Below are 13,301 nucleotides of genomic sequence, written 5' to 3'. Positions count from 1 at the left end.
TCAATGAATGGTGTTGGGAAAATTGATTTCCGCATGCAAAAGAATGAAATCAGATCCTTACCATACACCATATACAAAAATCAACTGAAAATGGACAAAACACTAAATTTAAGAACAGAAACTATGAAATACCTAAAATATAACATAAAGGAAAAGCTCCTAGATGTTGGCCTTGATGATGATATTTTTGGATATCACACCAAAAGCTTAGGCCACAAAAGCAAAAACAAAAAACAAAAACAACAAAAAGAAACTATAAACTGAAAATCTTCTGTACAACAAGAAAACAATCAATAAAATGAAACAGCAGCCTACAAACTGAGAAAAATATTTTCAAATCATGTATCTTATAAGAGGTTAATATCCAAAATTTATAAAGAAGACATATAACTCAATAGTAAAACAATGAATGACCCAATTTTAAAATAGCAAAAGACCTGAATAAACATTTCTTCAAAGATGAAAAAAATAACCAATAGGTATATGGAAAGATGTTCAATGTCATTCATAATAGGAGATATGAATATAAACCAAAAATACCCCTTGACACGTTTACAATGGCTATTATCAAAAAAAATAGACAACAATAAATATTAACAAGCAGTTTTGGTGGAGTGTTGAAAATCAACTCTTATTGAAGTATCTCTTAGGAGAAAGAACTGGGAAACATACAAGTGGACTCCTTTGAAGAGTTTGGCAGCCATGGTGAATAGGAAAGATTTTCAGGGAAGAAGAGAGACCACGGGATGGAAGGAAAATGAGGTTAATAAAAAGCTTTGTTACAAAGTCATAATAATAAAAACAGTATAGTATTGGCACCGACACACAAATCAATGGAACAAGAATTGAGAGTCCAGAAATAAATGCTTACATTTATGGTCAATTGATTTTCAACAAGACTGGCAAGAAAATTCAATAGGAAGGAATAATCTTTTCAACAGAATGGTGCTGGAACAAATGGATATGCACATAAAAAAGAATTAAGTTGAACATCTAACCCATCATACATACCATATATACAGAAAATTTAACTGAAAATGAATCATAGATTTAACTCTAAGCACTAAAATTATATAACTTTTCAAAGAAAACATAAGAGTAAATGAATTTTCATGACCATGGATGCGGCAATGTTTTCTTAGATATAATACCAAAAATACCTAGTGGGCTGGGGGTGTAACTCAGTGGTAGAACACTAGTCTAGTATATGTGAATGCCTTAAAAAAAAAAAAAAAGACAAGTTGAACATCAAAATTTAAAAATTCAGTGCTCCAAAGAAAACTATCTAGGAAACGGGTCGTGGTGGGGGGACTTCCTACAGAATGAAAGAAAATATCTGAAAATCCCACATCTGATAAGAGACTTGTGTCCAGAATATATGACAGAATTCAATACTAAACAACAATTAAACCAATTTAAAATAGGCAAAGGATCAGAATAAACATTTTCCCAAAGAATACATACAAATGGCCAATAAGCAAGTGAAAAATATTCATCATCATTTAGCCATCAGGGAAATGTAAATCAAAAGCCCAAGGAAATACCATCCACTAGGATGTCCATAATCAAAGTCAGACAATAACCAGTATTGGCAAGTATTTGGAATAATTATAATCCTAAGATGCTTTTGATGGGAATATAAAATACGGTGGCCACTTTGGAAGACAATTTGGCAGCTCTTTAAATGTTGAAACATAGAGTTACCATATGACCCTGCAGTTCTACTCCTAGGTATATATACCTAAGAGAAGTGAAAATATATCATGCAAAAACTAATGCACAAAACTTCTTAGCAGCCCAAAATAGGAAACAACACAAATCCTCATCAACTGATGGATGGATAAATAAAACGTAATATAAAAAAAAAAAAAAAGAGCCAGGAACAGTGGCATCCATCTATAATCCCAGTGTATTGGGAGACTGAGAGAAGAGGATTGCAAGTTCAAGGACAGCCTCAGCAACTTAGCAAGGCCCTAAGCGACTTTGAGAGTCCCTGTCTCAAAATAAAAAAATAAAAAATAATAAAGGGCTGAGATGCAGCTCAGTAGTAAAGCACCCCCTGATTCAATCACCAGGGAAAAAAAAAAAAGCCAAAGGAAATGAAGTACAGATACATGCCATAATATGGTTGAGCCCTGAAAACATCGTGCTAAGTCAGAGGAGTCACAAAGGTTACATATTATATGATTCTAATTATATGAAATGTCCATAATAAGCAAATCTATGGAGACAAAGTAAATTAAGAATTGCCTGGGACTGCAGAAGAAGGGTAGTAGGCAGTTTCCTTTAGTATAGAGGGTCAAAAATATTGTATAAATATAATGTGATGATATCTGTTCAATACTAAAAATATTGCAATATATACTTTAAATGAGTATGTGATATATTAATTACTTCAATCATGCTGCTGAAATAACTTGTGTTTTTTTCAACAATAAAGAAAAGTAACATATTTTACTACGGATGATATGATAAAGCAGAAAGTGAAAAACCTTATGATGTAGAATAGAGACAATTTAGCAAAGTTCTTGAGACAAGAGTGAACAGGATCTAAAGCAAAGAAGCAGACAGTCATCCCTATACAACAGACAGCAAAGCAGCAAGTAGGGTACATATGCCCATAGGCAGGTGGATGCGGTGGGGGGAGGTCTGCAGGCATTCTCCACTGATTGGTATTTTTCAATGAAATAAAAGCCGAGGTAATCAGCAGGAGGGAGGATAGGAGAAGAGCTTTTGAAGAGAAGAGAGGAAGAGGGGAGTGAACAATGAAAATGGACTCGGGTGTTCAATATAATTCAGAATTGACTGGTCAGGAACTGAAAGCGAGACCATTCCGCAGGATGTGTGTGCTCCTCCAGCCCCAGCCAGCTGTGAGGGAGAGCAGGGAGTGGCCAGAGTAGTGTTTAACAAGGGCTTGGGCTTCACTGAAGGGATTATGGCAAAGCAAGGGGAAAGGGCAACAGCAGGAGAGTGGAGGGTGCCTGCAAGGCAGTGATTATAATGAAGAAATGTAGAATTTAAGCTGAGGGGACAGAATAAGAGGTGGATAAAGGGCAGTAAGCAAATAGTAGGATCAACACCCCACAGGCTGGAGAACTTGAAAGCTGTGTTAAAATGGAGAAACAAGAGGAAGGACTACGAAGGTAAGAGGCAGTGGTCAAACATGCAGGAAATTAATTAAGCTTATGGAGGAGTTAGTGGCCACTGGAAGGAGCAATTTGAAACTATGTAGAAAGCAAAGAATCAATGTTGGAAAGCAGGATGTTGGAAAGATCACCAAGAATTCAAAATTGGAACAGGGTTAGGAAGAATGATGGTGAACCCAGAGCCACAATGTTAATAATAAATAAAATAAAATTTAAAAAAGAAACAAGGACTAGTAAATGCAGTGATCAACAGATGACAGTCAAAATGAGAGGTGGCACTTAATTAAAAACTGATGATGATTCAAAAAACTGATTCAAATACTGGGATTTTTTTGGGGGGAGGGGGACAGGAAAGAGTAAGAATGTCTGAAAATGGAAGGAAAAACAAAAAGGATATATGCCCTGCTTCTGTGCCCACAGGGAACCTGTTTGCCTCTTCTACTATATGAGGATTTATAAGAAAGTGCCCTTGTATCTGCCAGCATCTTGATCTTAAGAGTTCCCAGCTTCTAGAACTGTAAGCGATAAACTTCTATTGTTTATAAATTAGACAGTATAAGTTATTTTGTTATAGGAGCCCAAACTACTAAGTATTTTCATTGATGAAGCAGTTTCCACAGAGCAAAACACAAAACATTCAGAGTATGAGAACATACAGGATTTGAAAAATTTTGGAACATTTTGAGAATTAAGAAAAATAAAAGGGAACAAAATAAGAAATACACAGAACACTCAAAGGATTAAAAATCAGGGGATGAGAAGAAAGAACCCTGATAGTCTGAGCTCCTTGTTGAGATTAACATAATAAGATAAATCCTGATAAATTTAGGTCAGATGAATGTTGGAGGTAGAGAAAAATAGGTTTCACTTTACTCTAGGGTGAAAAGATACAGAGAAACAGTCTTAGTTCCAATGTGCCATCTTATTCTCTGTGTTGACATGAAGACCCTAAAATAAACCCTAATGTTTCTCTCCTCTTGGTGTTCACATCTTTGTAATAATACCTCCCTATGAGTGCATTAGCCAACAGAACATGGTAAAAGTGATGGAATGTCCCACCCTTGGTTAGATTATATAAGACTCCATCTTGGCAGACTGAAGCAAGAGACTCTGAAGACTTAACAACATGAGCGAGCCTTTTAGAGACGCCTATGTGTGACAAGAAACTATGCAGCCTCTAGGAACTGCCCCATAAAGCTACAGTGTGAAGGTAGCCTCCAGATGGTGGTCATCAAAAAGCTGAGGCTGTCAGTCATATAACCACAAGCATAACCATCTGCCATTAACCTGAATGAACTTGGAAGCAGATCCCTCCCTAGTTAAATCTCCAGATGAGAATGCTACAGAGACAACACCTTGATTATAGTCTTTTGAGACCCCAAGTAAGGAACCTAGTTATGTTTTGCCCAGATCATTGACCCATAGAAACTGAAATTAACTTGTGTTCTTTTAAGCTGTTAACTTTTTGGTGACTTGTTACACAATCATAGAAAATGGATACATCCAGTGTGTAGGGTACACTGGACCCTCTGCAGTGGGTGAGGACAGTCAGGGGAAACCAGGTATTAGGATCACACAGTCTCTCTGGACTCCACTCACTAACCAATACAAGGCTTGGGGACAGGGGGCGGTGTTCTCAATAAGGTTGTGGACTTGTAAGTAGATGGCTTTGACTACAGCAAATCGCATATTAGAGGATAAGAATAAAAAGATAATCTAGAGAGAGTAAATTGGGAGGCCTTCAATTCTTTTACAAGCCTAAAACCATTCTAAAAAATAATGTTTAAAAAAATTAAAAGACAGGCTGCGGTCAAACCATGCATGGTCCCAAATGCCAAACTACTGATTAGGCAGTACACAATCATTTCTAAGGAAGACTGATGACCTAATTTGACTTCTGCTTTAAGAAAATAATTCTAGTCATTCAGCCAAAAAAAAAAAAAAAAAGAGGGGGGGTTGCAGAAAAAGAGACTGGACACAGTTAACTAGAAAGGCCACTGTATTGTTTAACATGAGTGCCTGAATTAGGACAGTTGGGAATGAAAACAGACAGGTAATATCTCTTGGAGGTATAAATGACAGGATGTGACAACTGATTAGATATAGGAAAAGAGGCTATTTGAACCAAAGAGGACTCCGGTATTTGCAGCCAATGACAGCAGGAGGATACAAGACAACAGTATCATTAAATGAAGACTGGAAACAAAGATTGGTTCAAGAAGGGCCAGGTAATGAGCTCCAAGAATAACCAATAGTGAGTAGCAGAGAGGAAAGGAAATGCACAGGAGTGAAAATAAAAACAGGTGTTGAAGGGTAGAGCATGCTTCTGCAATATTAAAAATAAGTTGGGCTGAAGTTGTAGCTCAGTGGTTGAGTGCTTGCCTGGAATGCATGAGGCACTGGGTTCGATCCTCAGTACCACATAAAAAATAAATAAATAAAATGAAGATCTTGTGTCCATCTACAACTAAAAAAATATTTAAAAATATGTGTTTGTTAAAAAAATAGGCAAATCACCATATAATTACATAGTCACTAGAGCTGAACGATTTATCTTTCATTTTCAAAAGAAACTGACAAGAGATTGTCTAACTCTACATTTTCCTCTCTGCCTCCATTGTAACACATGAAAAAACTTTTTTTTCCAAAGAGATTAGATGGATTACCTGAAGTTACTTTAATGATAAAGCCCAGGTTAAAATTCTTGTGTTCTAATGCTCAATTTACTTCATATCCCGAGTTATATCAGATGCAATTCTTTCCTACACAATCTGATTATTTATGTCCCCTATGGTCAGAGGTGACCACCTGGACATGTTCCCTCACACTACTAGTACTGAGTTTTCTTCTTGTGGTTCTTCTTTCTGCCAGAAGGTTAAGATCTTGCTGCTATGTGAGATAAATCATACCTGGCAGTAACTAGCAAAATAGAAAAGGAACCAGGCAGACTATTCCTAAAGAATGGAAACCCAACAGTAAACCAGGACCAAGAAATGTCCTTTTTAAAAATTATTAATAGTAGCAGTAGTAGTAGTAGTAGTACTTGGGATTGAATCCAGAGGAGTTTTTACCACTGAGCTATTTTTAATTCCCAGCCCTTTTAATTTTTCAATTTTAATACAGAGTCTCACTAAGTTGCTGAGGGCCTCACTAAATTGCTAAGTATAATCTCAAAATTTGCGATCTTCCTGCCTCAGCTTCCTAAGCCACCAGGATTACAGGCATGCACCACCAGATCCAGCCCTAAGAATTTATATCAGCAGTGCTGCACTTCCCCCACATACAGGTGTCCTTATTCCTATCTAAAGCCCACCAGAAAAGTGACATCAATAGTGGCTGAAACTACTAAGGATCAAGCTACAATAGTTATTTTAAATTAGGGCTGGGGCTGTAGCTCAGTAGTAGAGCACTTGCCTTACATGTGCAAGACCCTGGATTACGACCCCCAATATCATAAAGCAAATAAACACCCTGCTACCTAATTAAACAGGAAAATGATCCTCAGAAATACACATCAATTCTCAACGAGATAATTCCTCTGGTAATATATGCATTTGATTTTACAGGGTAGTCCCTGGAAGCTACTCACCACATACAACATAATCTCAGTAGGGAAATGCATTTTAAATTCAAATAAAAAATTTCTTTTATAACTTGAAACTACTCTCCATTTATATAATATAGCACATCCCCACTCACACCAGCCTCCTTTCAAGTGCTCACCAGTGTTCCATGACACTGCCAACAAGCTGACTTTGTCTATTTTCTAAGAAGTCCTGTGATAACTCCTTTCTCCAAATTTATAATATAAAATGAATACATAAATCATAAAATTACTCAAATTCTTTATTTTATAGTCTTCCTTAAATACCTTAAAGTTTTCTTTCAAACAGGAAATTAACTATAAAGGCAATAATTGTTGTTGTTGTTTTTTAAAGGAAGACAAGAACAGGTCAGGAACTTTCTCCATCTGCAAGATTTTACAACCCCAATATTCTGTTGGAGGATCTTCCTTATTGACTTTAAGTAGCTGACCATATTCTTATGCAAAAATTTTTCACAAAAACTTTTCTAAACCAAATATGAATATCACCAATCAACTAAAACTGAATTTGGACTAAGGTCTAACATATCATTTAAATTAATTATCCATGTTCCATCTGTTTCAGAAAATAGGTACAGCCCCAAAAGTACTAATTTCTGATATCACCTAATTCAGGCAACAACGGAATGTTTAAATTGTTTATTATTTCAACTGTATTTTCCCTCATGTAAAAAGGGAAATGGAAAATGCACCAAAATTCTCTCATACCAATGATTTTCCCGGTCCTGAGACAGTACCACTGCTCATCACATCTAAGAAAAGTGTTTCATTATTAACTGACTTCTCATTATTGCCCAGCTCCCTGCTCAAGACTATTCTCTTTCATAAAGCCTTTCTGTGAATGCAGACTTAGCATTTAGGATCATAATTTACATTCTTGTTTTATTTATCTGGATGTATCTTCTTTGTGTCTATATGTAATCTTTAAAATGCCATTTAGATGAAAAATTTTTATCTTCTAGGCATCTTTTGCTAAATATAGCACTAGCAAAAGGCAAAAAAGCTTTACAGAAAACAAAAATAGGTTAATAAATCATATCTGCCACTTACTACCTGGATATCTTGTGTCTCAGATTCTTTAAAAATGAAAATTTAAAGAGCCCATATTGAAAGTTGTGACAATTCAATTTAGTACAGTAGATAAAGCACATGGCACAAAGACAACTTGATAAAAAATACTACTACTATTGATAAGAATCATCTCAAGCTGTTACATTAAAAAAGTTCAACTTCTTTCTTGCTATTAAAGTCTTTCAAAAATTATATGAAAATCTCTTTTCACTTTTTATGAGCAAACTTTAAAAACAGTCTTGTTTCCATCTCCACACCCCAGAAACCATGTCAGAGAACTTCATGTAGTAGAATACAGGATGCTAGATCCTTCTCTCCCTTTCAGCAATTTACTACCAAATTATAATTCCATACATCCACAGCACTAATTTACTAAAGTTGAATCATAACAACCCATGATTTTTATGTCAAAACTGGTCCAAGTATTGGTCATTTCACATGGTTCAACCTATAACTCCCATGCTCAATGAACACTCAGTTATTCCAGTCTGGGACACCATTGCTACACATAAGCAAGGACTGCCAAACAAGGGCTTTGAAATAAAGTGAAATTTGAAAGTTCATTTTTGTGCTTTTTCTTTTGGGCTCACCACCCACAACACTTCTGACACCAAGTGTGGGGCTTCGCCCCCACATACACACATGAACCAATTCTTCAGCAGTCTGATCACCAACCAAGTATCCCACAATTCAGTTCAATTCTGACATTACCTATCAGGACTAGCACAGACCCCACAAGTGAAAGGCTCAGTACTTAACTTGTACTGTCCTCACTTTAGATGCCAGTCATAGGTTTCAGGTTGCCACTGTACTTCACACCAACTAGATAAGGTTTGACATTTTCCTAGAACAACTCGCAGAACTCAGTAAAATAATTTACTTATCACTACAAGTTTGTTATAAGAGATACAGTTCAGGATCAGCCAAATGGAACAGCTGAAAGGGTAAAGAGTGGAAGGAGGTCCAGAGTTGCTGTGTACTTTCCTGCCTCACCATCCTCCATTGATGTTTTCTGGAGGTTTTTATTGCAGAGACAAGATTGACTAAATCATTGTCCATTGGAGATTAACTCAATCTCCAGTCTCTCCTCTCTCCTCCCTTGAAAGGGAAGTTTAAAGTTCCAACCCTCTAATCATGCTTGGAATTTCTAGGGACCAGTACCCACCCAGAAGCTATCTAGGGGCCCAAGTCCCCAGTCCTCTCATTAGCATATAAAAAAACCCATATCACTCTGGAGATTATAAGACTTTGAGAAGCCAGGAACTAGGGACAAAGATTAAACATTTCTTTCTTATCATCATTTAGCCTAAAGCTCTTCTGCCACCCACAAGCTGCCCCGGTGGTGGAAGCTGATCCTCACTCTGCGTGGTGTGGGCAGCGGCAGAAAAGACCACACAGACAAGGCTCTGCCACCTTAAGGGTCCTGCTTTCACACTGGAAGGCAAGGGAGGGAGAGAGCACAAGGGAGTAGTGCGGAATCCCTTTTTTTATAGGGAAATTAACCCAGGATTTTCAATATAATGTTCTTCACCAAATAAGGCAGAGGGTGGGCTGGTCTAGCCCCAATAAGTAACACCCAGATCCAGAACCTTGAGAAAGCAGGCTTCTTTGCAGAGCCAAGGTGGAGGCCACCGGCATCGGCATCGCAGCCCAGATATGGATCATGCAATGCCACACCAACACCACCATGGCGCAAGGCTAACAGAGGATGCTTAATATAGCTCATAATATAGCTTAATACAGCCCCCTCCCCCCACACTCTTCTTTACACTATAGAGTTAATACAGTGCATCTTGAAGAAATTTCCAAGCAAAAACATACATAATCTTTTGGAATTCGTTTTTAGACTGTGAAAAACATTTATCAGGAAGAGGTGATCATCACCTAAGGATCATCATACTGACAGGTAACTCCAAGCATACAAGTAAAGAACTTTGATATCTTTCAGAGGATGACTAGCATTTCAAGAGCCAAGAACATTTAAAACTGAGAGTGATGTCTGAGACACAAAAATAGAAGACAAAGTTATTTGCTAGAGAAATTTTGAAAAGAATTCTCAATAGAATCTACCTCAATAGTTCTCAAATCTGGTTCACAATAAAACCATAGATAGAACATAAAAAATTGCTCCAACTCTAAGAGCTTAGGACCCTAACAGGTAAACTAAGAATGCTCTTTATGATTTTTTTTAATAGCCCAGCATTTTATAAATAAGATGGGGAAGAATATGCTTTCCTAGACCAAGTAAAGTTCCAGAGGTTCTGGTCTACCACTGTCAGAAGGCTCCTACTATTCAAATGATAATCATGCAAACATTGTGTATAGTTACATATATAATTTCCATTGTAACAAAGTATCACTCCATATTACCATGAAGACAATGTATATACCAAGAAACACTTTCTTACCTCCCTGTATGTCAAGTACTGTAGATAGTATTTCACTAGGACCAATATGGAAATTTTCAGTTACTATTGATAGTCCTACTTGTTTTTAAAAAAAAAAAATCCTGACTTGCTAAATTCTAAGTGAAACATTAACTTCTTATTTTATGTTTTACAAATCAACTAAAAAATAAAACAATTAAAATATAATTCCTGCTTGGTTTTTATTTAAACATTTAAAAATGGTCCAATTAAGAATAATCTTACTGTTCTAGAATCCGAGAATGGATTATATTCGTCAAGTCCTGGTGGAACATTTCTTGTCACCTGTGTAACTGATGGATCCTAGAATAAAATTTGAAGGAGAAAAAAAAATTACTTATCCTTTGAGATATAATTATATAATTTTTGCATTTACATAACATTTGCTTTATCTGTACTTTTGATCACTCAACAAAGTAAAAGAGGAAAATAAAGATTATCAGATGCATCCAGTCCCATTTCAACAAAGTTGAAATCTAAATCCACAGATCTCACACCCTCAAAGCAAAACAAAAATGGGTTAGATGCAAATCAGCTGCTAGTTATTCTATAAAGACAGAAAGTAGACCGCCTCCTAATAGCTGTGTCGAGCTGACTGCACAAGAGCAGCTGAACAAATTTTGGGTAAAACCACCATCCTTTCCTTTGGGCTCATGAAGAGTTCATGCTCGCCAGTTTTATAACATCTTCCATCAGTTTTCCCAACTGCAGATTTAAGTACCATATCACAAATCAACGTCGCATACAGCCAACATCTAGAGCATTCAAGATTAAGTACCTCTTACTTGCTTTATTCTATGCCAATATCTCTACTTGACTATTTATTTTTCCACTTGATCCTAGACAGTCTCCCAAGTATATTACTCTACTAAACCAGCTTTTCAAATCTTTTTATATTGGGCTTTCATAAAAATAACTGAATCACAAAATCCCAGACATTTATTTTATCTCTCTTGATTATATGAAAAATATAATGAACATCAACAAAATCAACTACATAATTCATGTGAAAAGCATTTTACAAACTGTGATACAGCTTAACTTGCCTTCATAGCTCTAGTCTCAAACTGTAGCATGAATAAGGATTAAATAAAGTGCAAACTGCTGCCTCCCACCTGAGTTTCTGACTCAGGAGGTCTAGGGTGGGGTCTGAACATCTGTACTTCTGACAGGTTCCTAGGTGATACTGCTCTCTTTCAATACTGTACTTTTTCCAATCCATTTTCTTCAACATAGTCTTCAAAGTTACCTTTCAAAAATGTAAAGCTAATCTTATTATTCCTCTTCCTCTAAACCCTTTCCCTTGACTTTCATCCATTTTGGATTTTTAGTAGCTTTCCACTAACTGTGAGATAAAATAGGAATCCCTCAAAATGAAATACAAGGCTTCTGATCATGTAGCCTGGCCCTTGCCTATTTTTCCAGACTCATCAACTATCTCATAATCACCCTCACCTTGGCATATCCTTCTCCTTTAGCCAAATGAAAAAAGCTACTGCAGGAGCCTCAAACTTGGAAAAAAGCAAGTGGCAAGGATAAAAGGAAAAGCAATAAATAAAGACTTGCTTGACAATAAATTGGGAAGAAGGGACTAAAATGACTCTACTTACTCCCCAGGGTTCCCCATCCCCAAGTTTACCCAAAAGTGTTAAGAGAAGGGAGATTATCAAAAAGAGATGCATGCATCAGAAAGAAAATTAAGAAAACAAAAAATGAATATTTTAATCAAAATTTTCAAGTTGGCATTGCTGAAGTCAACCTAATTTAGTGAAGGAATCTGAGATAAGAAGCAGAGAGCTGAAGGTCAAATCCAGATGGGTTCAGCAGCAGTCTCAATCTGACCCTCACTACCACCCAATAAAAGCAATAACCTATGAGTCTGCAAGATACCATGACCTTCTTTTGCAATGCTTCCTCCAACTGGAAAACTCTTCCCAGCAGGGTCAGCCTAAGAAGCTCCAGGTATTATCCTATATGATAATCAATGATGTTCCCAGTAGGAGGCCTCTTTCCTAGTCACTCCACCCCAGGTTTAGTGCCCCACACTCCTCCATATTTATCTCCATTAGCATTTATTTTACTGAACCATAATTTTTATGCAGGTCTTCCCCCTCCCCAAGTTAGACTTTGATCTCTTTGAATCAATAAGGTTTTTGGTTTTTTATTTGTTTAATCATACATGCCTGGTGATACCGAATCTTCAAAGAGTATTACCACTCCTAAAAAGAAATAAAGCAATTCTTCAAGATAGTAGCAGCAGTAATAAAAAAGAAATGCTTTCTGAAAAATTGAACATAAATATGAAAATAGTTCAAAACATGTAAATGAAAAAATGTTTAATCTCATTCACAAGAAATACTAATTATACTAACACAATCATTTCTTACCTATCAGATTAGCAAAAAATCCAACAGTCTGACATAACCTTGACAAAGCAATAAGAAAACAGGGGTCTCAACCACTGCTAAGAGGAAAATCAACCGTCTGTTAGAATCTCTACAGAGGAAAAGTTGGGAACATGTAGCAAAATTACCTCTGGATTTATCCTTTAAACCACAGTCTTACTTCTAGTAATCTATTCCAAAGATATGCTGGCAAAAATATTGTATATAATGGCAAAAGGCTAGAAGCAACCTAAATGTATATCAATAGAGGATGGTATGATAAAATAGTGCTAATGTGTTACATTGTTGTAAAATTATATAAGGTGATATATAAATTGCTAAGGAATGAATGAATAAAGATGCAATGTTATCTTGTGTGTAAAGGTGGAGGGTAGAATGAATGTATTTACTGTGCTTTTTTAAAGAAAGAATACATCCAAAACTAACAATGTGTGCCTATGAGAGAAGAAGAGAAGAAGGAAAGAGTAAAGAGAGGAAAGGCTTGGAAGCTAGACTTCTCAAAACATACCTGTTTTGTAGTTTTTACTTTGGAACTACAAAAATGTTTTTCATTATTACAGAACAAAATTAATTCAAAGGAAAAAAGGAGAAAGGCAGAAGTAGGGTCATAAAGATACTATTTAGATATGAGGTGTCCCCCAAAAGCTCA

At 36.3% G+C, this 13,301-nt stretch overlaps 1 protein-coding gene across 2 annotated transcripts in view; it reads right to left on the bottom strand.

The window, feature by feature from the left end:
• Scamp1 (secretory carrier membrane protein 1) overlaps positions 1-13,301 on the bottom strand; it is a 97,282-nt gene that overhangs the window by 67,678 nt on the left and 16,303 nt on the right. Inside the window, exon 2 of one of the 2 annotated variants that reach the window (XM_026393249.2) lies at positions 10,473-10,550. The exons of the other annotated variant lie outside the window; for it this stretch is intronic. Within the exon in view, the coding sequence (XP_026249034.2) occupies positions 10,473-10,550 (78 nt within the window). The remainder of the gene's footprint in view (positions 1-10,472; positions 10,551-13,301) is intronic. 2 annotated transcript variants of the gene reach the window in all.

This window comes from Urocitellus parryii, chromosome 1 (assembly GCF_045843805.1).
Source record: "Urocitellus parryii isolate mUroPar1 chromosome 1, mUroPar1.hap1, whole genome shotgun sequence".
NCBI lineage: Eukaryota > Metazoa > Chordata > Mammalia > Rodentia > Sciuridae > Urocitellus > Urocitellus parryii.
This window is presented reverse-complemented; position numbering and strand designations above follow the sequence as displayed.